The sequence below is a fragment of the Apteryx rowi genome, unplaced genomic scaffold, assembly GCF_003343035.1.
Source record: "Apteryx rowi isolate R43461 unplaced genomic scaffold, aptRow1 scaffold_40, whole genome shotgun sequence".
Taxonomy (NCBI): Eukaryota; Metazoa; Chordata; class Aves; order Apterygiformes; family Apterygidae; genus Apteryx; species Apteryx rowi.
In genome coordinates this window covers 2139553-2164657 of record NW_020450530.1, presented here as the reverse complement: position 1 = coordinate 2164657, position 25105 = coordinate 2139553, and the positions used below count along the sequence as shown (strand labels likewise).

Here is a 25105-nt window from a genome sequence, read left to right as displayed (position 1 = left end):
AATGACAGAGCTCTGTAACATCATGAAATACATGGAGAAAGTGATTAGAGAATGGTTATTCACTGGTTCCTGTGAATAGGGGAGGCTAAATTAAATAATCTGGCAGAAATTTTAAGACAACAGGAAGTTTTCATTCATTGCATGAGTAAACTTAGGAACTCATTGCTACAAGATATTGCTGAAACTATATACAAGTTCAGAGACAATTAAATGAAGAGAAGAAAAAACAATTAATTGCTCTTAAATGTAAAGGAATGGACATGTTCTCTGGGTCTGGAAGTCCTTTAGGTTTAGACTGCCAAAAGCTGGGTGGATGTAATCAGGGGACGTTTTGTACTGATGCCRTACACTACCTACATATCTGCTGCTATCCATGGTATCGGCCTAGCTGGATAGCCTTCCCGTGAGACGAATGGGAGCAGTGGAGAGTTTAAAGCTGTGCTTTCAGGCAGTTTGTTTACAGATGTAGGTAAACATTCAGTTTGTGTGAGAGATGAGACTTGAAAATAATCTCAAGAGCTGTAACAGCTGGGAACCTCAGTTTGCTGTGGGGCATAAAGAAATATTCTGTGGTGTATGTGATGCCTGGGAAGGATGTTCTGTGCACCCTTTAGGACAACATCAGTTACATGATTGCCTGTGATTTCTGGGGGCTCTCCTGGGCTACCAGCCTGGTCCCTCCAAGTGTTATGTTCCTAGATCTAAAAAATATGTAAAGTTAGTTTCTGCAGAACAATTCTGTAGCAAGGGTTGGATTAGATAACAAATTCTGTAACTGCTAGGATCATGCTTAATACAGGATTCTGATTATAGGATGCTTCATGGACAAATCAGAAATGGATTACAAGAAGTCAGTTGTTTCGTAGCTTCATATTCAGAATTCACGAAGCTCCATATAACTCGTGCAGACGTAATATTGAGAGCACACACAACTCTCACCCCCACACACGCATATATATATCAAAAGTAGGAAAGGATTCTGTAGCAGGCAGCTAATCAGTAGATACATCTGAGCGTGACTCTTACAGAAAGATTTTAATTTAAGGAAAGAATTCATAAGTGTATGTAAAGCCTTTTGCTCAGCTGTAATTTAGATACTATTATTTTGGGACTGCTGCTGTGGAATGTCTGCTCATGCGAGTTTGTTTTTTCAGTGCCTTTCAGTGCCTTTTCAGTGCAGTTTTTCAGACCTGTATTAGTTCAAAAAAGTTTTGAACGCTGCATTGTGATCACAAAGGTGAATGTGGAAGCTGCAGTCCTCGCAGCTGTGGTATAGCAACAGGGCACCGCTGAGGTTGTCTCATTTATCGTTCAGTCCCCATCTAATCAGTCAAAGGTTTTGCAACCTTATACCTGAATTTGAGGCTTTTCTTTGGAGTTGATTAATGTCTTATCGATGGATTGGTTGTTGTTGGATCCCTGCAAAATAGGTAGATGTTTTCACCCTATTTCACAGGTGATGAACTAAGGCATAGAAATGAAGGAGCTTTTCCAGGCTTATACAGGTTGTCAGTGGCAGAGCTGGGGATCACAAGCCCAATTGCTGCAGATTGCAGTCAAGTGAAATTACTACAGTTGTCTTTGCTGTTTTTTCCTTTTTTCTAATTAATGCCTGACTAATTCCCAGCTGTGAAGGTCAATATTTCAAAAATATTTTGAAGAGCATTCGTTTCCCCATTCTTTCCAGATGGAAAATTGGAACAGGTTCTAAAGCTACAAAATGTTTCTCCATTTCTGTTGATAGCAATCAGAAAGAGGAGCGATAGTTCTGTGGCATTAGCCCTGGTTTGCCTGCTGTCATCTCTCTCCAAAATCTGCCAATAGGACTGTCCTCAGATTTGGGACAACTCTGCTGATTTTGGTGAAAGCATCAAATGCAGCCAGTGCTTAGAAGAGCCCTCTTCCCCCAGACTGCCATTTTCTGCAGTTAGGTGGGTTTCAGATGTCCAGCTATCCCATCCACCCTTATGCTACCCAGAAAGAGAAGACTGGGTTGTTCTTAGAAGGGCTCTGACATTGCTTGCCAAGAAACCGATGTGATTTGTATGCAGTCTTAGCCCAGCTTGATGAGAGGATGCCTGCCATAGGGATGCCGGTTTCCGAACCCCATGGTGGGGACACCTTTGTATTCAAATGGCTTCTCAGCTCTAGAGCTCGAGGAGGTTCAGTGTCATAGCCAGTATCATACAGGATCGCACTCTGAGATTGTTTCTGCCTGGGAGCTTGGCACTCTTGAAGCTGGAGCTATTAGAGGATCTCCATTATAAGCATCTGTTTCTTAAAATATTAGCCCGTTAGGTGCTACTCAACTTGTTCCATCCATGTCTTACATTTATAAACTTACAGTATATATCTAAATGTGTATTGTTAATGACTAGAAATAGTCTGTGCCATCATTTACCACAGTCAATATTCAGCAGTCATTTTCTAATACACTGTATAAGGTTCTCCGCAAAAATACAAGAGCAGGTCCTTTTGAAGTTCGAGATTGAAGTTTCAAGGTGTTAAGTGCTCAGTAAAATATCACTTACTAGCATGTAAGACCATATTTACCACCTCCTAGGGTGGCTTAGCATTAGGCAGTTAGCATGAGAATTTTTCACACCAGCTGTGGCGGTTGTTTTAGCGCATGAGTGATTGGAGGGAATAATGCACAGAGCATCTCAGTTTCTCTGCAGTGGTTTGGTATCAAAGCAGGAATGGAACAACAGTAGGGAAGAAAGCAAAGATGTGAATTTGAAGCAAAACAGTGAGTTAGATTGTCTTTCCAGCTATTTAAGGGAGAGGACAATATAAGCACTCACATCACAGTGGAAGGCAGAAAGAGCGTAAAGAGTATTAGTGAGAGAGATCAACTCAAAGAAAAAAAATGGATAACCTGGAAGGTGTAGCCAATGAAGGACTTCTTGATGACACGTTTTGAGTTTTAGTAGATAATAATAAAGARACACAGAGAGGTTGTTGATGTTAAACCAGTTAAATTCCATATGACATTTGAAAGAATGGTATAGTGATAAGGTAGACTTAGAAACTCAGAAGACTTGACAGCTAGGCCCACAGAATGCTAACAACACAAATGTAGGAACTGAAAATGGATTTTCTGCATGGTTTGTTCAAAGCTACCTGCTTTCCTAATGCATTGTTTTTATAAACAACTATGTAAAAGTTATTTAATACTGTCTACTTGATTTTTTTTCCACAAATGAAAGAGCAAAGCTTGTACTTTCAACAGTGATTAATGACTTGGGTGCCCAACTTGAAACCTTTTTTTTTTTTTTTTTTTAAGTACTAAGTAGCAGATCTCTTTAAGATGTCTCATTCAGGCCAGTGTACGTGGCATTGTTTCTGGAAGAAAAGGAGGAATTCACTATTGAGTTTGCATGTTTTTACAGAATTTTTTTTTATCAGCCCTGCAGAAGTTAATCCAGATAACACATGAAGAGGTGTCAAAAGATTTCTATAAAGAAGAAGATATGGTTAAGAAGACTGAACTGCAATGGTATGTTACCTGTTGGGTTTCTGAATGACTAGGAGAAGCAACTTACCTGGACAGAGCTTAGGCACTTTTTCAGAACAGCTGAATTCAACATTCAGTGAATTCAGATGACACTGATGTTTCTTGGCATGGGTGGCAGAATAGTCCATGTTACTGCTGTGCAAGCAATGTTTATTTTCTGGAAAATACCCCATGAATCTTGCTCCTTGCAAAAAGAAGAGATCTTATGCTCCAGCAGCTTTGTAGAAAGAAGAGATGTTCTGTCTAATTCCTGTAGAATTGTTTCTGTTTCTACCCTTGCGTTTTTCAATAGCATCTCTATAACACTTCCAGCTAAACTTACATTAACTGTGTTTCCTGATTGTTTCCAAATTGGAGAAATGTTTCCTAGAGAAAGCAATTAGTACAGAGGAATTTTGTTCAGAATTTTTGTATTGAAAATGGAGGGCCGCTTAAATTAACCTCAGTTGATACAATCTGGCATGATTCCACTGAAATCAGAGGAGTTCTGCCATTGCACATCATCTAAGGAGCTGAGCCACAGATTTTTGAATTGAAAGACCTTCACCTTCATTTAAGAAGGTATTTTTTTCCTCCAAGAGTCACGACCAGCAACATTGCTTATGTGCTAGAGAAGACGTATTTTGAACTGTTCCAAGAGTGTTATCTTGTGGTGTAGCTTACAGCCAACACATCAAAAGAATGAGAGAACAAGCATAACGGTATGTAAGGACCAAGAGAATGTAACATTTCTGGTGTGAGGGCATAAAAAGTAGAAATACCTTAAAAGAATGAGGTTTGTTCATGCAACATGAGGCACTCCTCTTCCTGGGTGAAATATGTCATGTACTGTCACACAAATAAATTACACCCAGTGTTTTCCTGCTATTGACAAGAAGTTGGGGAATTCTGGCTGTGTGGAAGTTTCTGCACTCTGAAAACACCTAAGACTGAGAGAAGTCAGAAGGGTTTGTCAGAGGCTATCTACTGCAACTGACTTTGTAGTCCTGAGTCTTTTTGATGCTAAAAATTACCCTGATTCTTCTTTCAGGCATTCATCTATGTAGCATTAAGAATTATGTTTCAGAACTAACAGGCAAATAATTATTGACTGAATGTAGTCTAGAATCTGAACCTGCAGATGAGACCTGGGTATAATAGTTGTATTTGTAAAGAGCTTCCTCAGGAGGTCTTTTTTAAATCCAGAGTTATCAGCATTTATCTACAGATAGAAGGAGACGACAACTCACAGAAGAATTCTGTCTGCCATCCTTATTAGGCTGCTAATATCACTGTACTGAATATCTAAGAAGTAAATAATGGAGCTAATCAGATTCTTCTATCTTCCATCATCCACTTTTGGAGATTCACTAGAACTGCCAAAAGAAGAGGGATCTTACTGCAGCTGGCCCTCTGTCTGAGAAGTAACAAATAATGTCCCAACTATTTCTTCAATTTGATTCCTAGCATTTCTCCATGTCACCTAAATTAAGTAGACATTACTTGGTTCTGTGGTAGTTTCCACAGCAACAGAATCAGCACAACAAACCAYTCTTTTAATTAGACTTTGCAGAAACATTTTTTCCCTGGGGTTGAGGTCAAGGAAAACATTAATAATAAATTTTGTCCCTGGATAGCTCCAGTAAGTCTGTCATGTTAAGAATGTTTCATGAGCACCTGTAGGACATCTCACATTCTGAAGAAGGCATATTGTACACTATTTTAAACCTTATCTTGTCTTACAGTTTGCTATCAATGGCTCAGAAGGATGACAGAGTAAACATGGCAATCATTAAGGAGCAAGAGAGCATAACATCAGSAGAGCAGAAGCCCAGATGGTAGGGATGAGGATAGGAATGTGTGTCTGAAGTACATTGTATGCTGTATAAACTCAGCTTCATGTGTGGAAAGCATTTAGCATGCAAGTGCCAGAGAGCATTTTATTGCAGTGAGACGGGGACAGGCCAGGGAAACCTTGCAGCATATTCCAATACAGCGCAAAGGAATTTTCCCTTGGGTTTCCTGTTACTGTAACTGGGAGTTATATGCTTGGATTTCCATGTTTACCTTAATAATTCTTCCTCCTTTTTTGTGTCTTCTTTTTAACAAGATGAAAGCTAAATCAAAATTTCTGCTTTCAAGGCAAGAAAAGCTGCCTGATGCCATAGCTATGAAGTTGTCTGTCCCCAGTTTGCAAAGTCTTTGCCTGCACAGTGTAGTGTGCAGAATTTGTTTGTTTTTTCCCTTGCAGTTCACTCATTGTGACTGAAAGGAAAGACGGAACAACCACAGCAACCACTAAAGAGCAGGAGGGTCCAAAGCAAATGAAAAGAGCCAATGGGTAGGCATACTGTATAGAGCATTTTCCACAGCCTTGCTGCGCTTAAACTTTCACAGTTGCATGTTAGGTAAAACTTGTGAAGTAATAAACATTTATTATCAAAGAAGCTGGCCTGTTCACAGTGTCTGGTATTACTTGCGATTAGCAATCTGTATTTATACAGAGTTATTGTTCCTGCTCCCTGATTTTGGGTGATTTATCAGGAACCAATGCGACGAATATTATGAGTTTCACAAATGAATGTGTAACTTGACGTTTGCTTTTCATGAATATTTAAGAATTCAAGATGAAAATTCATTTCTGTAAACATTTTTACCAATAAATCTCAGACCCTTGTTAGTTCACAACGATGAACATACATAAACAGATTATGCATATAGTCACAAGGAAATGCATTTTGAGATGCAGGTGAATATTTGAAGGCAGTTCTTTCATACATTTAATGAATTTAAAAAACCCTCTAAATGATTACATTTGGATTTTTACTGTGAATAAGGAGATCTCAAAATTTAGGCATCTGAAAGCTGAGGTACTTGGGTTCATGTCACTGTGTGTTCTGAGCAACACAGACAGTTTCCACAAGATGGTTACCAGAAGATGCTTAATTCCAGTTTTCTGTGTTGTTTTACTTGCAGCTGCCATATTAGCTCTTTTATTAAAAGCAAATCTAATTTGTGTGCTGATATGAGGCAAAAGTTCACAGCAGTACGTGAAGAAGCAGCTTCTTGTTTACATGACACCCTAGAGAGCCTTGAAAGGTAAGAACAGAGTGTTTTCTATGACCCTTAAAACACTACACACCTTGCTTCTGACCAGATTTAGGACTTGCCTTCAGGCCTTTAATGATGCATCTAGTGGTTTATATGGAGTGACATTAAAATAACAATAACAGGGATGGTTCAGAAACTTTTATGACTGCCCAAGTACAAAAAATGTACTACAGGTTAAATATTTACAGTAGTGTTTTGGGATATTTCTGAACTACTTCTGTGGATATACTTATTCTGGATGTCATAATCCTTTTCACCCAAGGAGTGAATAATAAATTCAGTCCACGTGCAATCCATAAGGCTGTCTTATATTTTCAGTTCAGCGATCACTACGTTGTTCTTCAAAATTACTTGGACTCTTCTCATAGTAACAGTTGCAAAGTCCTCTCTCAAGGAGAGAAGAACAGCCTTTTCCTAGATCAGTGACATTTCTACTTTGTTGACCAGCCAAAGTCTGTCAGCTATTTCCTTTTGTCCAGAAACATCATCTGTGATATTTTTGCAAGTTCTTTCATCTCAATAAGCAACAGACCTGAGACCCTTGTCTACATTACTGTTCTGAGGAGTGTTATAGACACTGTCTTCTTTCCCTTCTCTCTTCCTTCTTCTTTCCATTCTTATGCTCATCTGTGTACTTTTTGTCTCAAAAGCTTTCCTTATCTGGAGCCTTGTTCCTTGTTTTCTTCCCTGAGGTGCTGTTGTGCCTGGGTAAGGAATTAAGTCATTCCAGCATCCGCAGTATGGAAGGACAAGTCGGATGGAAACGTACTACTTGCAGCTATTTAGCCATGCTCCATACAGCCTCACAAGCATATTGTGTGTGATCAGCATTTGAGTATAAGTCATTTATTGGAAAGAAAAGCAAATATTTGTTTATTTTTCTTATAACATAGTAGTGCTCTTTGTAGGAATGCATACATTAGCCCAATCTCTGGGTAAAAGTTCCAGCACAGGCCATCAATTTCACCTCTTTTCTGTTGTGTTTCRGATAATACTTTACCCTAAATTACTGTGCAGCACTGCTTTTTGCTTTTAAGCAGTGGATACTGTATAGAAAGTGGAAGATGAATTTCAATTTAAATGTTCTGATTCTGAAATTTGTTTCTTACTTTCCTCCTAGAGTTGATATAAAACATAAGTATTTTTAATAAGTTTGTAGAAATATAAATATACGCAGAGCACTGCAAAAGTTATTAATGTCCACAACTAAACATATGATCTTTTCATTCATTGTTTTCTACCTTTCTTAGTATCTTCCTAAATAACTATCAATAAGAATGGTGATGTTTAAAATACAATTTTAATTTTTAAGTTTATTTGTAGGAGGCAGGAAGAGAGATGCTGTCAAAAATACCAGGCTTTGAAGCATATCAAGTATTTTAAGAGAGACCTGGAAAGAATGAGACAGTTGGGCATGAGAKCTGAAAGAGAACATGGTGAAGATGAACTCAAATGGTAAGGAAGCACAGAGACCTCAGTTCTGCTGAGATAGTCGGGGTCCCAGAGTTCTGCCACTAGTGCAACAAGCTTTTCTTCTTTTTTCTTTTTTACCTCAAATTGAAAGTATCACTAGAAACCATTGAAATGACTACTTGAAATGCAGGCTTTTCAAGCTGGTAGCAAGAAAAATTCAGGAGTGATCTCTAGGATCAGATTTCAGCCTGCTCAGCAAATAGGTCAATTGGATGTGGTAAGAAAGGGGATAAGGAAGAGTTCTTTTCAGTGTTATCAGGCAAAAGTGCTCAGTCCCTGCATTCTCACACCCTCCCCAGCATGCAGCTTTTTAGGAGGCTTCTTCATCCCTGAAGTATGTAAAACACACTGGACCCTGAAGATGAGAGATACTGTATAAGTGAACAAGGTTAGATATGCAACAACTTGCTATTGAACTGAATATTCACAGTACTAAAAGTGATGGCAGAGAAGACTTTGCAGATAGCTGTCCGACCATGTTAAAAAATATATATATTTCTCTGCCATTTTTTAAGAACTGCATGTGGATAGTATTGCAACACTTACAGGGGCAAAAAGAATAATCACCTAAATACTTCCTAGTACAGCTATTTTGCAGAGTTCTAGTGTTTTATCTTTGAAAGAGTATTAACTGTATCCAGTGATCAGTCTTGATATACAAGCCAAAAATGGCCTACCAGAATACCTAGTGAGCTCACAGCATGTTCCCTACTGCCCTGTCACTGAAAACTCCTTGGACATGGGATTACAGAGAGTTCAAGCTGCACCAAAGTGTTGGGGTTTTTTGTTTTTGTTTTTTTAGTCTACCCTCTTTTGTTCCTCTTGCTAGGGGGCTTCTGTCCTTCTTCTATTTAGATAACTAAAAGTCCATTTATTATCTCAGATCCAAAATGCAGGTGACCCAAGAACATATCAGTCATGAAACTAGTCTTGGCCTACTTATAAAAGCTCTGGTTTAAATTGTCAAGCATATTTGCTCCAGCTGACATCAGATTTAAGATCTGGCATGTATATAAGCCTTGTAACTGGAGTCGATGTGTTTTGCTTTTACACCGATAGTTAAACTAGAAGAAGCCTTAATGTGGACACAGCTCCATGAGTATAAAGGAGAATATACTGATATGGTTTTTCACTTTCCCATGCAAGCATAGTAGCATCAGTCTGCTGTCCCTTCCTAATGAAAATTGTGCTTGCACAGTAAGGAGGCTGGCTTGCTCTTACCATGCCAGTATGGGTAGAAGGGTGTAGCTTTCTGTGCCAGGCCTGTGCTGCAAAGTGCTGTCTGTGAGGGATATGCAGAGATGAGATCTCAGACTGACTGATCAACCCCCTTGTGGAGAGACAAAGTGGTGCCAGAGAAATTGCTTTCACCATGCCACTTTTCATTTAAAGGAAGGCTGTTTTTTTCCCATACTCATGCAAACATTGCCTTGCCCAGAGAGCTGAATCACAGTAGGGGCACATTACTAGCATATGCTGTCAGTCTGGTTGTTTTATTTCTCTCATAAAGTGAGAAAAGCCAGAAATAATATAAACTGTGCACACTGGGTATAAGAGCACAGTGAACTTAAAATATTTTCTTTGAAAAGGAAGTTAAGAAATGGATGGGTTATAAAAGACCTCTGTGTGACACAATTAATGTAAGCTCAGTAACCTAACCAGTGGTAATGAGCTGGCTATACAGCTGCACCAGCAGTGCACACTCAGGTTCAGAACTGACCCTACTGTAGACCTGTTTCCTTTTTCACTGGTCTAAGGAGGAAATTCCTCATCCTTCTTCTACTGGCACAGTAAAGTATATCCTGAACTGGGGGGGGAGGCAGCGCTTTCTGCTGAAGTGCTGCCAAATTCTCAGCCTTTTGCAATGGAAAAGCCACAGCATGCCTCAATCATGTACAGTCTGGAGAGGCTTGGGGCATCGGTCTCCACGATTGTCAAAGCAATACTGCAGAATTTACACAGAACATTAAAAAAAAATGGGAGTCTTTTCACAAGAGTTTTATTTTTATTGTAATGTGTAATTCTCCTTCTGAGTCTTTATATTCAGAGTAAAAAGGCAAAGACAGTGTGTTACAGAGTGCTCACATCAGTGAAATTTATGTCAGCACATAGAGAGGGGAGAAATGATAGCACAGGAAAAGGGAATAGTAAAGAGAATCAGAAAGTGTGTCAGATCAGGCACTGATTGCATAGGAAAATCCTCAGAGGCTAAACAAAATAAAAAGAGGAAAGATGAAGAGGACGAATCAGTAGTAAAATGGAAACGTTTGTTAGGATTTTATTATTTGCTTTTATACCCAAGTTTGTCATCCAGAATTCAAATGAATGATGAAGAAGCATCTATTTTAATGCCAGTGCACAAGTCTGGTAAAATAAAGCACTTTTGCATTATTCACTGAGACTTGCACTGAGTATTGCAAAGAGCCTTTTTTCCTGTGTAAGCTATGGAGGTGGTGAAGTAGCAGAAATGCCAGGCAAACCCAGAATATCCACCAGATAAGAATTTGTTCCAAAGGCTTCTCTTTCATTGCTGCTCTTCTTTCTGCTAAAGGTTTCCTGTATTGCTGGCCAGACTCCCAGAGTCTGTGAAGAATGACCATTATGTACAGAAAATCTTAAAGAAACTGGAAAAGTTTGGCAAGAACCCTGGCTTGAGAATTCGTCCTGATGCATTTCTTAAGGCTCTGGCTGATCTCCAAGTGTGGGAGCTGTGTTCTCCAGAAATTGCTGCAGCTGTGGAGGTGAGAAGAGTCCAGTTCTTGGTACTCTGTGTGATGACGATGGGGAAAGCAGACACCCGTGGGTGAAATTCATGCAGTGTGAAGTTAGGAGATGAAATCATTTGGGATCTCACTAAATGAAGATAGTAATAGTCATCTTTTATAAGGCACTTCAAACTCTTCAAAAGAAAGCCATTATTTAGTGCATTATTACTCAGTATCATTTTATTATCATGTCATTGTTGATTTATTTACTGCCAGAGTAAAAGTGACATCTGTCATAAATTTTTAGGATACTTTAAGAGAGTACTCGTGCCCTGCAAAGGCCTGTCATTCCCAGTGGTTACATCCACCAGCTATTCAAATAATGTATTACACCATTGATCTAGGAACTCTGCAGATTTGTTTGTTTTGCTTCAGCAGCATGTAAAAAATAATATGCTTCTCAAGATCTTAAGTTGGGCTCAACTCTTGTAGTTCTAGAAGCAATTTGCAGAAGAGAAGGATAGAAGAAAGAGGGAAGAAGGAAGGGAAGAGAAGAGAATACATTTAGAGTGTATACTACTATACATAGTAGTCTAACCAGGTAACTTAACTTAGAAAATGGCAATGATGCCACCTTGTGTTTTTTGTTCTCATCCCAGTTCTTTCCTCAGCTACATGACCAACAGAAGTCTCTGAAAGGCAGCAGGTTACAATGCCTGTGTATCTTGCATATACTGGGTGTATCATGCCTTACAGCCTTAGCACTCCAGGTGTAGAGATCAGACTACCTGCGTTTTCTTGATGTCTGCCCTAATTTGCGTAGTCATTAACCAGTGAGGGAGCCTTACCTTAATGTTCAGTATATAAATCTATGTTGCTTGCTATTCCTTTTAAATGTTTGCCTTTGCTGTTTCCATTTTGTTCCGTTTGCATTTTCTTCCTTCATATTAGTTATATAGTAACAGTTAAAACAAAAAGATTTGAGCATTGCTGAATCTCCTATCTGCCTATTTACATGTCTTTCAAAAAGAACCACAGAGGAATGAGGGCTTTGGTGTTCCTTCTGACTGGAATAGATAAAGAAAATTGTAGCATTTTAGGAGCAAGAAGAGCATCACTGAATATGAACTGGTCGATACTGACAAAAGACAGACACAGGTTCCAAAGGAAGCTTTTATTGAACTTCAGGTTGCTTTCCTGTGTTTAGTTCAATGGTAGGTAGAAGACAGCTGCAAGCTTAAAACAGACTTGACTTTGAAGGGTTCAGGGTTGTAGAGTTTTGCTTTTAATTTATTTTAGAGCAAATCCAATAGTTTTGAGAGTTGCATTGAAAATGTTCTCCTATTTTCATCTTTATTTTCGTGATAAAAAACACTATACTAACTGTTTGCAGAGGCTGGTATGGTTATTCCATTGTCACCATGCTCAGACTGTCCCACAGCACATCTGGTTGATGATTTCTCTCTCCCCTACACATAAATAAAATGCTCAGGAAAACACCTTTTTCTGTTTCAGTTTATACGTGAAAGTATTGTGCAGATGCCAGAAGAGGATTTCAGCGAGTGGTTTCAGACAAGAATAACCCCTCTCAGTGCACAGTCCTCCACCTTTTAATCAAATGGCCAGATGAGATGGTTTTCTAGCGACAGCTTTCTGGCTTCAAGCAGAATACCACTGTCCGTTGAGATCTGCCTCAAGGAGAACTGGGAAAGGGAAGTTAACTTAAGAAAATCCCACTGACCATCCTTGTACACCTGAAATTTGTCCCTCCACAGTGCTCCACTTGCTGTGGTCAGCCATACGAAACAAAAGCTAAATACTGGTGCTCCCTCCTGCATGATGTCTTGGACATACAATCAAAATTCAACTTCACCTAACCATGTAGGATGAAATTTGAGTTCTCAGTCACAGGTCAGGTGTTTTCTTCAAACATTCCTCCAGCAGTATGTACAGTATGACAACAGTAGCATCTTCTTAGTACAAATATACTGATTTCCATATCTAAATACCATTGTCTCTGCTCTTCAGTTTAGCTCTCCTTTAAAAAAAAAAATTCAAAACACAGGGTGCTTGTAAGCTTTAGGACAATTCTTTTTGAACTGATTCTTTTTTTGTAATTCAGGTGTTTTATTTTTGCATTGAGTTTATTCTGTAAAGTTAATCTGTGAATATGGCTTAATTCTTGCCTTATTAAAATCAGTATAGAAAAACTAAGCATCCTTAGATTCATTTTCAAGGTTTCCACTTAAAGATGTATTTTCCCCTGACTACCTTAGCATATGTTTGTTATTATTCTGCTGGGTAAGACAGTAGAGTGATTCCTGAATTCAGAGACCGTGCTAAATGCATGACCTTTGTGAACCTGTCTGGGCTTAACCATCTATTTCATGGTGGGTGACAATTGCTGGGCAATGGAATCAGTGACCCAGTGACCTCCGAGGCTGATGATCAGCATGAGCTGGTTACCCACCTGCCACAGCTTCTAGAGGACCCGCTGGGCAGAAAGGCAGTTAGTTTTTCAGCCACATACTGTGGGGAAACAATGCAAGCTCAGGGTCCAGATGAGAACAGCGACCATTGAAGTGTAATACATTATTGACTAATGGCCTCATTTTGTTTACTTTCTCCTTCTCCTCCTTTAGCAAGATATAAATGTTTTTCATGGAAAAGAGCTAAGAACATGGATTTCTTTTGAGTTACAGCTGTCAGAGAAAAGTGAGCCCTTAAAGCTCCGTTGTGCTCCCGCTCTTCTCATTCCATACATGGTGGTAGTAACCTAGTGTTTTTACAGGTAATGAAGCTGTATTTTACCCTGTAAACAAATACAGTGGCAAACTCTGTAGGACTGATCCAGTGCCCAGTGAAATCAGTGGCAGTGCTCTTACCAGATGAGCAGGATCAGTACCTGAGGTCTCATTCTGACCAGTCAGACCTCAACTCCATGTGTTCATTGTATTCCTCAGTTTCTGTAACCTCCTTGCAGCTTTCCATGATTTTGAGACAGGATAGAGAGCTGCAGTACAAACAGAGTTCGTACCCCCACCACCCTGCCCCATCACTTTCTAGTTGTCTGTTTTCCCTGGAATCCTTGAGTTTCAGTTAATTTTGCAGGAGGTAATGGGAACAAGTTCTGTAGAAATTGCTTGTATTGTGGTTGGGGCAGTGTACCCGACAGGTTACTGCAGACATGTCATATCTTTGTCTTCGAAAATCTTGTCCAGGTGGCATTGGAAGATTTTGGAGATTTGTTTGGAATTTGTCCTGTAGCCAGGCTGGGGCAGTAGCTATGGGACATCCAGACATGCCCACTCCACATGCCCTTGAAAACAAGCTAGGTAAAACCAATGCACTCAGAATGCAGCATAGTTGCTGCACATGTGCAGATCAAGAGTGCGCATACACCAATGGCCCCCTGCCTCCCAGAAATGTCAGAATCACTGTTCCAGTATTGTACAAAACTCTTTACTCTGGGAGACCCTAGTTCTGCTGTGCTCTGGGATCATTTCACCCTGATCAAGCTTCATCCTTGTGCTGTTGTGTCACCCTGTGGTGACAGCTAATATTACATGCAAACAAAAAGAAATCATAATTTAGCAGCTTGGGAGCTCCTAGCTGAACTGTGATTACACAAGAATAAACCTTTGCCTTGGCCCTTCCTCACCGTATAGAACTGCAGATGAGAAGGTTGTAAGTTTTCCTTACATGTAAGATATGGAAACAGAGGGACTCTTCTCAGCTGGAATGCATCAGCCGTTCTGCTGAAATCAGCACCTTACACCAGCCAAGCATGTAAACTGAAGTGTCTGCCCAGAGGTAAGATGAGATGATTGTGTCAAATGTAATTAGCTAATGTCTGTGCAGTTCTTTGACTTCCCAAAGCAGGATGCCAATGCTGAATGTTAGGAGCCTCTGATGTAGTTTTTGTGGGGTTTGAAATATCTTATGCATGATTCAGTTTGACAATGGCTCTTCTATCTCCCTCCTGCTGCCCCCTGGTAACATGGGGGACTCCTCTAGAAAGAAATTAGATCATCTTTTCTCCTACCCTGATGTTAACCTAACAAAAAAATTTCTGCTTCTTTTTATTTGAGGTGGAGAAGAGCTTCTCTGGAGCAAGATGGCAGCTTCCCTCTTCCTGCTTGCTGACAAACTTATGGTTTCCTCGCTACTGACCAGGCAAGATCCGTATCCCTACTCAAGTCTTTATATGTCAATTCAAAAACTGAAACAATAATGAGAGATTAGAGGTCTGCACCCAGATACAAGCAGAAACAGCCAGAACAGTGGCTTGTAGCTAGTATAGTCTCAGCTGTATGTGCCTCATTCAGTGCTTCCTCCTTTGCCCTGCCACCCCTTACATCATCACATAGAGCCTCTCTCATGCTTTTGAAGTCCATGGCCCAGACATAGCAGACATTTGTGCTTGATACAGAATTTCCAGGCAGGGAAAGAAGTTGGCACAACACTGCCTTGGTCTCCTAGCCGGACTCTGTGCTGATAAGAGCTTTGCTGTAAGGAATTCTCCAGCTACAGCATTGCCTCATGAGACATTCCCCATCCAGTGATCAGGCATGCCCTGCTCCTGTGTCCCTGCCACGCAGGCTCCCCACCATCATGGTGCCTGCGCATACAGGTAGTGCCTTGCCATACAGCTTGGCCCACAGGTCCTTTCTTTTTTTCCCCTTGCATGAGCTATCCCTTGGGGTCTCCTGTATCAAGATGTTGCATAGTTGAGAGACCTGCTCTAGTTCAAGTTGTGTGAAACACAGAACATGTATATACTACTGGTACCAGAACAAATCAAACTGTGCTCTGTGGAGCCAACTCTGCAGTTTTTAACGTACTCTGATAAATACAGGAGACAATGTCAGAAGTGGGAGTAGCAAAATCTGCAAGTGCATTTTGTCCTTGCTGTCGGGAACAGTGAAAACTACAGCGAAGACAGAGACTTTATTGTATGGATCAAACATACAAACTTACTGATACTTCTAAGTAAAAATTATTTTTCTGCCTTCATCAAATATAAATACATTGCTGAATTTCCTTTAATATGATTTAGGGAAAACCATGTACATTCCTTTATGCTTTGAAGAGTTTCTGGGATGGGAGGAGTTTTTTATGTCCTTGAGATGTCAGGAAGGTTAGAACCTGTAACTGGCCTCTGTTTAAATAAGCCACAACTGTCTGTTATAACCAAGAGTTTTGTGCTTCATGATTTATCCCCTTTTCTTACTCCAGTATAAGATAAATAATCTGTCTTGCAAGCTGCAGTGCCTTTGGCAACAGTTGGGCAAACTGGATCCAAATCTGGTGAGTGTGGGAACTAAGGCTGGGGTGACATATGGTCCCATTCAGGTTCATCCAGAGTGAAGCTGCTGAAGTGTTGGAAGAAGAACTTAATAGAAATTATAATTTCTTGCTACAAAATGCTTTAGGAGAAAAAAAAATTTCTGCAGCTTGGGCGAAACATAGAAAATATGCACTACGTTTGCAAAGTTGTAGATTTCATCTGTAGATGACTGATAGCTGGGAGAAAAACTTTTTCTTATACAAGAACACTGCTAGAAAAGATCTCAAGTAGAGAGCTTTTTAAAGTGTTTTTAAGCTTTTAAAGGGCTTAAAAAAGTACTTTTTAAGCTGGGTTTTTTTTTGTTTGTTTGTTTGTTTTTAATACTCAGTTATCTATGGGTTCTCCTGAAAACTCTCAACTCACTACTCTCTCTCTAGGGTCACTACTCCAGTATATTCTTGCAAGGTAGGTTCAAACTAATCCATTTGATGCATTTGGAGATGGAGGCAATGAAAGTCCTAGCAGTTTGCAAAGGTCAACAGAGTGTGTGGTTGTGGTTTGTCATCAACAGAGCGAGAGGTGCTGAGGTAGTGCTCTGTCTGCTCAGCCTCCCTCCCCTTCCATTCTGGTCCTTTACAGTTACTACAGCTAATAGGCCAGTTGCTCTCAAACTCCGTTAGCGAAAAGGAACTGTGCAAGCTTGGGGTGGTCACTTTGTGCACTGGAGGGATGTTTGGAGATCTCAGACATTGAACTCATGGAAGGAGAATCTTGGTCCTGTTCCCCACTGCCAGACCCTCCTCAGGTTGCACCTCTATGAAACTGAAATAAGAGCAATTTCCTGGGCCTCACTAGTAGCTAGGCAAGAAATTATTGTTCCTTGAGACTTGCTTGAGTATTAGGCTGACAAGTGCCATAGGAAAACTTATCAAATAAAATAACAAATAATGCTTCTTTCACCATTCACCCTTTCCTTCCACTTCAAAACAGTTCTGAAATTATCATCTCTACTCTCTTTTTCATAAGAAAGATCTGAATATGATAGAAAAGATGCCAGCCATCTTATTATATCAGCAACAGTACTCCCACTCTGTTTTATTTTAGACATAAAAAGCAGCATCTTATAAATAGGGATTATAAAATAAACATCTCCATCCTTCTTGGAGATAGGCTGTTTTATTGTAAATAAATGTCACAATCATTGTAGGGGTTTTCAAAAATAGGGCATGTCTTTTTAACTGGAATTTCAATTTTGTGTGTCACCACTCTATTCTGCTGTCTTGTAAATTAATGGAACCATGCTGGTGTCTTAGAGACACCTCAGACATTAATAGCAACAATTCTTTTTGCTGAGGTTTAATAAATATCATTGCTGTAGCATTACAGAAGATAAAAGCCCAGAATAACAAAACTCTGTATTTGGGACTAGATCCAACTCCTATGAAAGTCAATGAGAGATTTTCTTGGACCCTTTTGGGTCTTGATTACTCTGAAATCAGAATAGGTTGTTATGATAAGAGCATAGACTGATCTTGTAACCAGCAGTTCAGCCTTTTACTCAAGGTACTAACTGAGTGTAAGGAGTCATACTATTTGCTACGCAGCAAGCCTGTGCAAAACAAAATAAAAATACACTCCACAGTAGAAAAGCTGGGCAACCACCAAAAGAAAGCAGTCAAAGAGAAAAAAAGATACAAAAGAAGGAATGCAGCTGGGAAGGATTCTCAGATGCCCCACCTTAATTTCCTATCTCTGGTGAGATTTCTTCTCATATGCCTAAAAACAGTTTCCAAAGAAGGACTGGGGATGTAGTCACACCAAGGTCATGAGGTCATTGATCTGGACAAATCCTTCAGCTGTTCAGTGGCAGACAGGTTTCGGTACAGACCTATTCTTTTAGCTGAGGTCCCCATCTTAATCCTCTATCCATGGACTTCCAAGGACTTGTTTCCTTTTGTATGCATGCTGAAGGGGTACAGAGGCCCTTCCATGGGGAGTTTCACTGGGAAGTATGTTTTAGGAATGATTTAGAGGTTTAGGACTATTAAGGGCTCATTTATGGAAAATAAAATTAGAGTCGTTTTTACTTAATAGTGCAGACACAATGCCACCAAACGTATAGGTTCATCTAAAGCACCTTTAGATAAGACTGTTCTCCAGTGCAGTAAGAGGACATAAAGCTTACTCTTTCCCATTCTGGCTAGAACTGAACATCACCTTTGAAGGTAATAGGCTTCCCTGGTGCAGAGCTTGCTAACTTGGCCAATCCACCTGGCTCATCACCTGGAGAAGTTAGAACAAATTTTAGAGGTGCACGAACAACTTACCCCTCCGGTTTTGTTACAGCCCACACAAGGCTTGGCATGGCTTGCTCCATCCCACCGCTCAGTTCTTCTGGGTAGGAAATGTATTTCCTCCTATTTGTAAATTTACAGCCCTGTATTTGATGTATTGTGGGTTTGTTTTTCTTTAGCAAAACCTTGGCTTCTTTGATATAACTGACTATTGGCTGAAAGAAATCAATCTCAAACATCCTCCTGAAAAGTCATAAACAGCTGATTGTGAGAAGACAGGAGAACATACCAGGGCAGGAAACACCCTGTAATTGTCCTGTTTCTTGTACTCTTCCTAATCATCTGTTATTGGCCACTGTCAAAGATGAGAGATAGATTTTGGTCTACCTGATGCCTGTGTTTTATAACAATATTGGAGAGGGAGGGAAAAGTTGAGACTGTCAGGTGACAGTCCAACATACCAGTGTCATTGTAACATATTTGATGTTGTATTTATCTATTCATCAGGATAGCAGGAGGATGTTCACTCAGGAGACCTTTCAGCAGTGGAAAGAGGGGCATGTTGTTTTGCTGCTATGCCAGAAGGGCAGCATCCACATCATTGAGCCAGCTGCTGAGTTCCATGTTTTGAGGAGGCCATCACAGCAGACTGCAACTCTCAAGCTATTCAAGGTGAGTGGTCATTTCTACGCTTTAGAGCAATCTTAAGGAATAAAAGGCAGATGCTAGGTTATTTGACAGATGAGGAGAAGGAAATTAAAGGGCCTACTCCACTGGAAGGGAAAGAATCTGCTCTTGCACAAACCAGAGCAAGCTTAAAACTAAACCTTTCCCCTCAGAACATGCCTTCCAAAGGATGTGGCAAGCAATAGCTATACAAATCTCCTGGTGGCTTTGGACCGATTACTGCTTCAGCTCCATACAATTCCATTATTTTCAGTGGTGTCTGTCCTGATTAACAGTGTCAGTTGTCAAAAATCTGATTTTATGTTGTTGAACTGGTCTTATGCAGTGCAGTTCACAGGGGCAGGATTACACCCTGAAGGAGGTAAAAGCTGAGAAAAAAAATGTTTGTTATTGTTAACATTTCTTTCCTTTTCTGTGGTAAAGATTTGTTTGTTTTCTATGTGATTTATATAGCTCTTTATTAGGGTGGCTGTATTTTAGTACGTTGCATTATAAGTCACACCCAACTATATGTGATAGATTTAGTCATTGTGCTATAAATCATAGTGAATTAAAAAAAAAAACTCATGGCTGACAACTGGGCCATTTAGTTTATTTCTAGTGCTAGATTGCTAGATTATTGTAATGGTCAGCAAAACACTGTCTGCACAGAAAATTTATTAGAACCTTTTCAAGAATATTCTAACAAAAACCTGCCTTTAAGAGGTTGTTTCCTACCCATGGTTTTTTCAGACCATGTTTGCAAAGCAGGGCAGGTTGCAGCTAAGGGAAATACATATGGTCCATAATAAAAACTTAGTACAAAAAGTTTGGAGGGAAGGTTACAATGTTCAATTGTTTCCATTTGCTTTAGGAAAAGAGGAACAACTGTGACCCATATAATATAAGCGGTTGAGATGAAAATGATGAAAAGCAATATAATGCTTCAAAAAAAGGCAGCAGGCTTGCAGTACATCCTGCTCCACCTGTGCGAAAAAAGAATCCAGGACATGCGCAAGGAAGGAATATCTGATCATTTTTTGGGGAAGACCTCTCCAAGTTCCTTAAGAGAATTACCAGATTTTCTCATGTGTGAAAAAAAATTAAAAAACACTGGAATTATTAAGCAAAACAGTCATTTAATATGGAAATGATGTGGGGATGAGAGATGGGCGATCAGACTCCTCGGTGGTAGGCAAGGAGCATTAGCTAGCTAGTCTTTCTCTACAGTTTTATATGGGAAGAGAAAGCCATCTAAAAGGCATTCAGAGCAGAGTTAGTGTTGGTACACTGGATTCTGGTCACATCTGGAGAAGCAGTTCTCTCTCTTTTAGCTGTAGAGAGAGCTCAGAGAAATCACTTGACTAGAATTACATGGCTAAAGCTTGGTTTTCTGAGTACCCCTCCAAGGAAAATTTTTGAAAGAGGCATCTTTCTGAGACAGCATTGCATCTGGATGTTTGACAGCCATGGAGCATAGTGTGACAATTCTGTCCCAAACTAGAATATTTGCATAGTTGTCAATCTGATGTGCTGGTGTCCACCCAATCAGTGGTTTTATCAGTGCTGCAACTTGACTTTATATCACAGGACAAATGTAAACAGTGAGTTTATATGCTTGAACAGATTTTTTGGAATTGTCATCAAACACAAGGTATAAATGAGGAAAAAGAATAAGGTCCTGTTGTGTCTAACATTCAGGTTATTTCCTGTTGGGTTTCATGTCACAGAAACAGTGTTTCAGTTGCATTTTTCCCCATTAAATGGTCCCCTGATGGACTAGCTAAACGAGTTCTGGGCCATGTTCACCAGTGCGCTCTAGGCCACTGCAACTCCACTGAAGTAAAGCTGGAGTGATGTGATCAATCAGATCCAGGTTTGATGACTGTTCTAATTACTGCATTTGGAAATTCTTAATGGGAGAAGAGTCCATGTGTATACATGTGAGAGCCAGAGAGATGGCTCCTATGGGATGCYACACAACAGAAAAGTGCTAAAAAGTTTGTTATTTATTTATAGAACAATTAGTATTCAGCTTATCCCACAAGTATAGATCTGAATCTAGATCCAGACTTTCCCTAGGGGGTGCATTCAGCCTTTTGGTTCAAGCCCTACTCTCTTTGTAAGTAAGATAACTGACCTAGTCCAGCCACAGAACGATATGCACAGCTGTGTCTGTGTTTTGCTCTCATTTGTTCCTGTGTGAAACTGGAGGTGATCCAGTGAAGTCCATGAAGAGATTCCAGACAGAGCTGGGGTGAGTGAGAACTGAATTCAATTAATTATCTGCAGCAAATGCCTTAATAAGCAGAATGAGCCAAAATAATATTAAATAATTGAATAATTTGAATTTATGAAAATGATTCAACAGCAGTTTTCAATCACTCCCAAGTAGAAGGTAGATGGCAAATTAACATTGCAATTTCTTTGATAATACAAATAGCATGTAAGTTGCAAAATTGCTCAAATTCTTAAACTACCAGGCCTGCTGTAAATGTTTTCAGGAACTGCTAAGAAAATAAATGTTATTAAGAACTTTTCTTAATTTAAAAAAGAACTGAAAAACATTCATAAATATTTTCAAAAGGCTGAATTTATAGCACAGCAATGTCTGAAATGAATTCTAATATCAGGAAATCTCTGAAAAAATAGGTGCACAATTTTTAAAAAGCAAGATATAATTGAGAAAGGTGTCTGATATCCAACCCCTATTCCCAGAGGAAAACACATGAAGTTAGAATTAATATAATGTAGGATGTCCACAGGCAGTGACAGAGAAAGAAAGTTTTTTCATTCACTGTTAAACTTTAAAAGTACTATAGTAATTTGAAGCCAATAAATAAGTTGACTGTGCAAACCTGCAAGTGCTTAAACCCGTGTAAAGATGTCTTAACATTTTTTTTCCTCCAAGATCAATCCCTTTCCACGCCATCTCCTGGCTTCTGACCTGCCTGATTTAGTCATGTGCCCACATTAAAGGATCTGTAAACCCAGCTCAGACAGCAGTGGGCATCTGCTCAGTGCTGTGGGCGACCTGTTTTGTGCTGTGAGGAGTCCTTGTTTTTTCTCACTGTTCCATTTCCCTGGAAATGAGTTCATGTTCTTGGAAGTTTTTCTCTTTGTGACTGACAAGACAGCCTGTTGTAACAGTCTTCTCATAGCACTGAAATGGCAGGATTCATCTTACCTCACTTCAACCATCTCAAAGCAAAGCATCAAAGCTAAAGCTACACCGGGTTCCCTTTAGAGTCCATGCAGAGAAAAAGGCACCCCAAAAGAGTTCACATGCCTTAGGATTAAAGTTAGGGGAGATGAACCCTAGGCAGGAATCTGGTGATGAGTCACTTGCAAAGTACATTTTGAGTCCATTGCCATGCTAAGAAACGTTTGTAGCTGCTGCCTTTTGTAGTATGCTTGAAAAGTTACAAATTTTAGGCTCTGCTGAATAGAAGCAGTTGGAGAATCTAAGAGGCCTTGCAGAAAGAACAAGCTTAAAGCTTCTCTAAAGAAGGAGTCTAGCATGAGTGTCCTCACTGATTACTGCCTTTCTTCTTGGGACAGGTGGCTATTCCTCAGATAGGCTTGTCCCAGGTTACTTAGGGCCTGCCTGGGATACAGGATGATGTTTGGGTGCAATCAGTACGCTTTCGCATTGGCTGGCAGCTGTTATTTGACTGCTAGGCAAAGACTAAAAGGTATCATTGTCCTGTTGAGTTTGACTGGTCAAGGACTGAGACATGCTTTTTGACCATTGAAATACAATATTCAGAGTACCCAGTAATGTCCATGTGAAGCAAAGTAGAATTCTGTAAGGTGGGTCTTATAATTAACCACTGCTAAAAGAATGCACATCCTTGGGTTCTCTGCATCACATTAAGCCTACTTCTTCATTCCTGTTTTTCTTCTGAGTCCAAGATGAAATGTCACACTCACATAAGTATTCTCTGTTTGTATGAGAAGTTTCATGGAAGCCAACCAAATAGACAAATTAGAAAGGATTATTTGAAGAACAATGACAACCTGGGCAGCTTTTCTCTCCTCTTTTATATCTCACACCATTCAGGATTCTCTGGAACTTCTATTTGACTCTAATTGCAATAGCAAATCCATGTTCAACAACATGGCTTCTCCATTAACAATAAGCACAAGGCACAGAGTTCTGGTTCAAAGCCTGAACATCCCAAAATGTAGAGGTATTTGAGTTTAAGGTCACGTAAGAAGGATAGGAATGTTTTCTGCAGCTGAAGTTCAGGTAGAAGAAAACAGACAGTTCATCTCAGTTCACTATAAATAGAGGCTTCTACGCAAAGACCAATYAGTGCAAAGCAAATTTGGACTCTAAAATGTACAAAATGTACAGAAGAAAGGATTGATTTACCAGAAAGTCTGGAAGGAGAGAAAGCTGGAGACCTTGGAGACACTAGTTGGCATCACTGACTAGGAACAGACAAAAAGTCATTTCCATCCGATAACTGCTTGAGTGATACAGGTTTCTTTATGCCCAGATAACAACAGGAACCAATAATGCAATTCTGTGCTTGTTCCTTCATAGCCACAGTCTCTGAGTTTGTGAAGTGTTGCTAAGTGGCTTGACAATCATAAGAATGAACAGCAAGCAGGAAAGGGATGTTCCCACAGACGAGATCTTGTGAAAGGCACAGTACTAAGCACAGCTTCTTACGAAGGCAGATCCAGCGACCAGATACAGAACTTGATTTTTCAGAAAAACAATGGGTTCAGTTCTCCCCTGTGGAAGAATATGTCTGCACAAGCAGTTAGTAAAATGAGGTGAAGTATTACTTTCTGGAACATGGAGGCCTCGATCCAATTTCCTATGTCCCATCTCCAGGTGATCTCCCTTCTGGATGACTGCAAGTCAGGGCACTCGGCTACATGACAGAAGTACCAGCCCTGCTGTGTAGACACAGCCTATCATGAGATATCATGATAAGTGTATATTAAGAATTTTAAGTTATTGTGCAGTGGAGACAATATGAAAATTTAGATGGACTGGAAGCTACTCCAGTATATAATAGAATAGAGTCACTAAAGCAGCAGTCCAGTTTTTCATGATCAAATAAAAATACTGTCCAAGACCATGTCTAAAAGTGTCTGAAACTGAAGGCTTTAGGGCTTTGAACTCCTGGTGATGCTGAGACATCCATGATGTTGTTCTCGTTAGCTGGGGTTTTTTCTGAAATAAAACTTGAATGGTTCCAGTGGAGCAAAGCAGCATGGAAATATTTGGCATCTGGGTTTGATATGGAAATTGAATTATATTATTTCCAGTCTCCTGGGTTTATGATTTTCTCTTCCCCTAGGGATTACAAGGTAGCCAGGTTCACAGTTCTCTCAGGAAGGACAAAGTATGGCTGAATGTTGGAAAATACTTGGGAGAATTTTTTCTTAAGATAAATAGAACTCAGCTTGGAGCCTTACCTGGTCATAGGTTGTTAATGTGACCTCCCTCCTTGAAAGTGCTTTTTTAAGTCTGGATGGAGAAGGCTCCTGAGAACATCTTGTCTACTGTATTCAGAAAGGCTTGAGTCTATGATCTAGCCAGAGAACAACAGTTCTTGAAAAAGTAGGAAAGTGTTGTTCACAGGTCTCCTTTTATTATTTCTTTTGTCTTTTTTCTGCTTACAACCCAGATTGGTAGCTGTGTGACTATACTGAGAAATTACAGTTTGTTTTTAGAGATCACTGTTTGCAATACTGTCAAGTTATTATTCCTCTGTTGTGTACAGTACAGTGTCTGAAAACATTTGGTTGCTCTCTTTTCTCCCAGATCAGTTGGAAAAGAGCCCTGCGTTCTTCTTCACCCTAGTGAGAGCAGAGAACATGATCTGAAATGAGGTTAGTTGAACCAGCACTGCTGCCATAGGGACTGGCTTTGCTAATCAAGTTCTAGCAAGAACTGCGTTCCCAGAAATGTCTCCCTCACCCTACAATGAGCTAGGGAAGCCTAGCCCATCTGGCCAGTCTCTTGGGCCAGCACAAGGTCCCACCTGCTCCTTCTCCCCCAGCATGATTTTACATATCAAGTGCACTTGAAGAGAATTCGTAATGC

At 39.9% G+C, this 25105-nt stretch overlaps 1 protein-coding gene across 1 annotated transcript in view; it reads left to right on the top strand.

Moving 5' to 3' along the window:
• Window positions 1-12487, top strand: part of CCDC60 (coiled-coil domain containing 60) — a 67346-nt gene extending 54859 nt beyond the window's left edge. The window contains exons 9-13 of the mRNA XM_026075228.1: window positions 3409-3499; window positions 6473-6595; window positions 7931-8062; window positions 10632-10821; window positions 12301-12487. Coding sequence (XP_025931013.1) covers window positions 3409-3499; window positions 6473-6595; window positions 7931-8062; window positions 10632-10821; window positions 12301-12399 — 635 coding nt within the window. The 3' untranslated portion in view covers window positions 12400-12487. The remainder of the gene's footprint in view (window positions 1-3408; window positions 3500-6472; window positions 6596-7930; window positions 8063-10631; window positions 10822-12300) is intronic.
• The last annotated feature ends 12618 nt before the right edge of the window (window positions 12488-25105 follow it).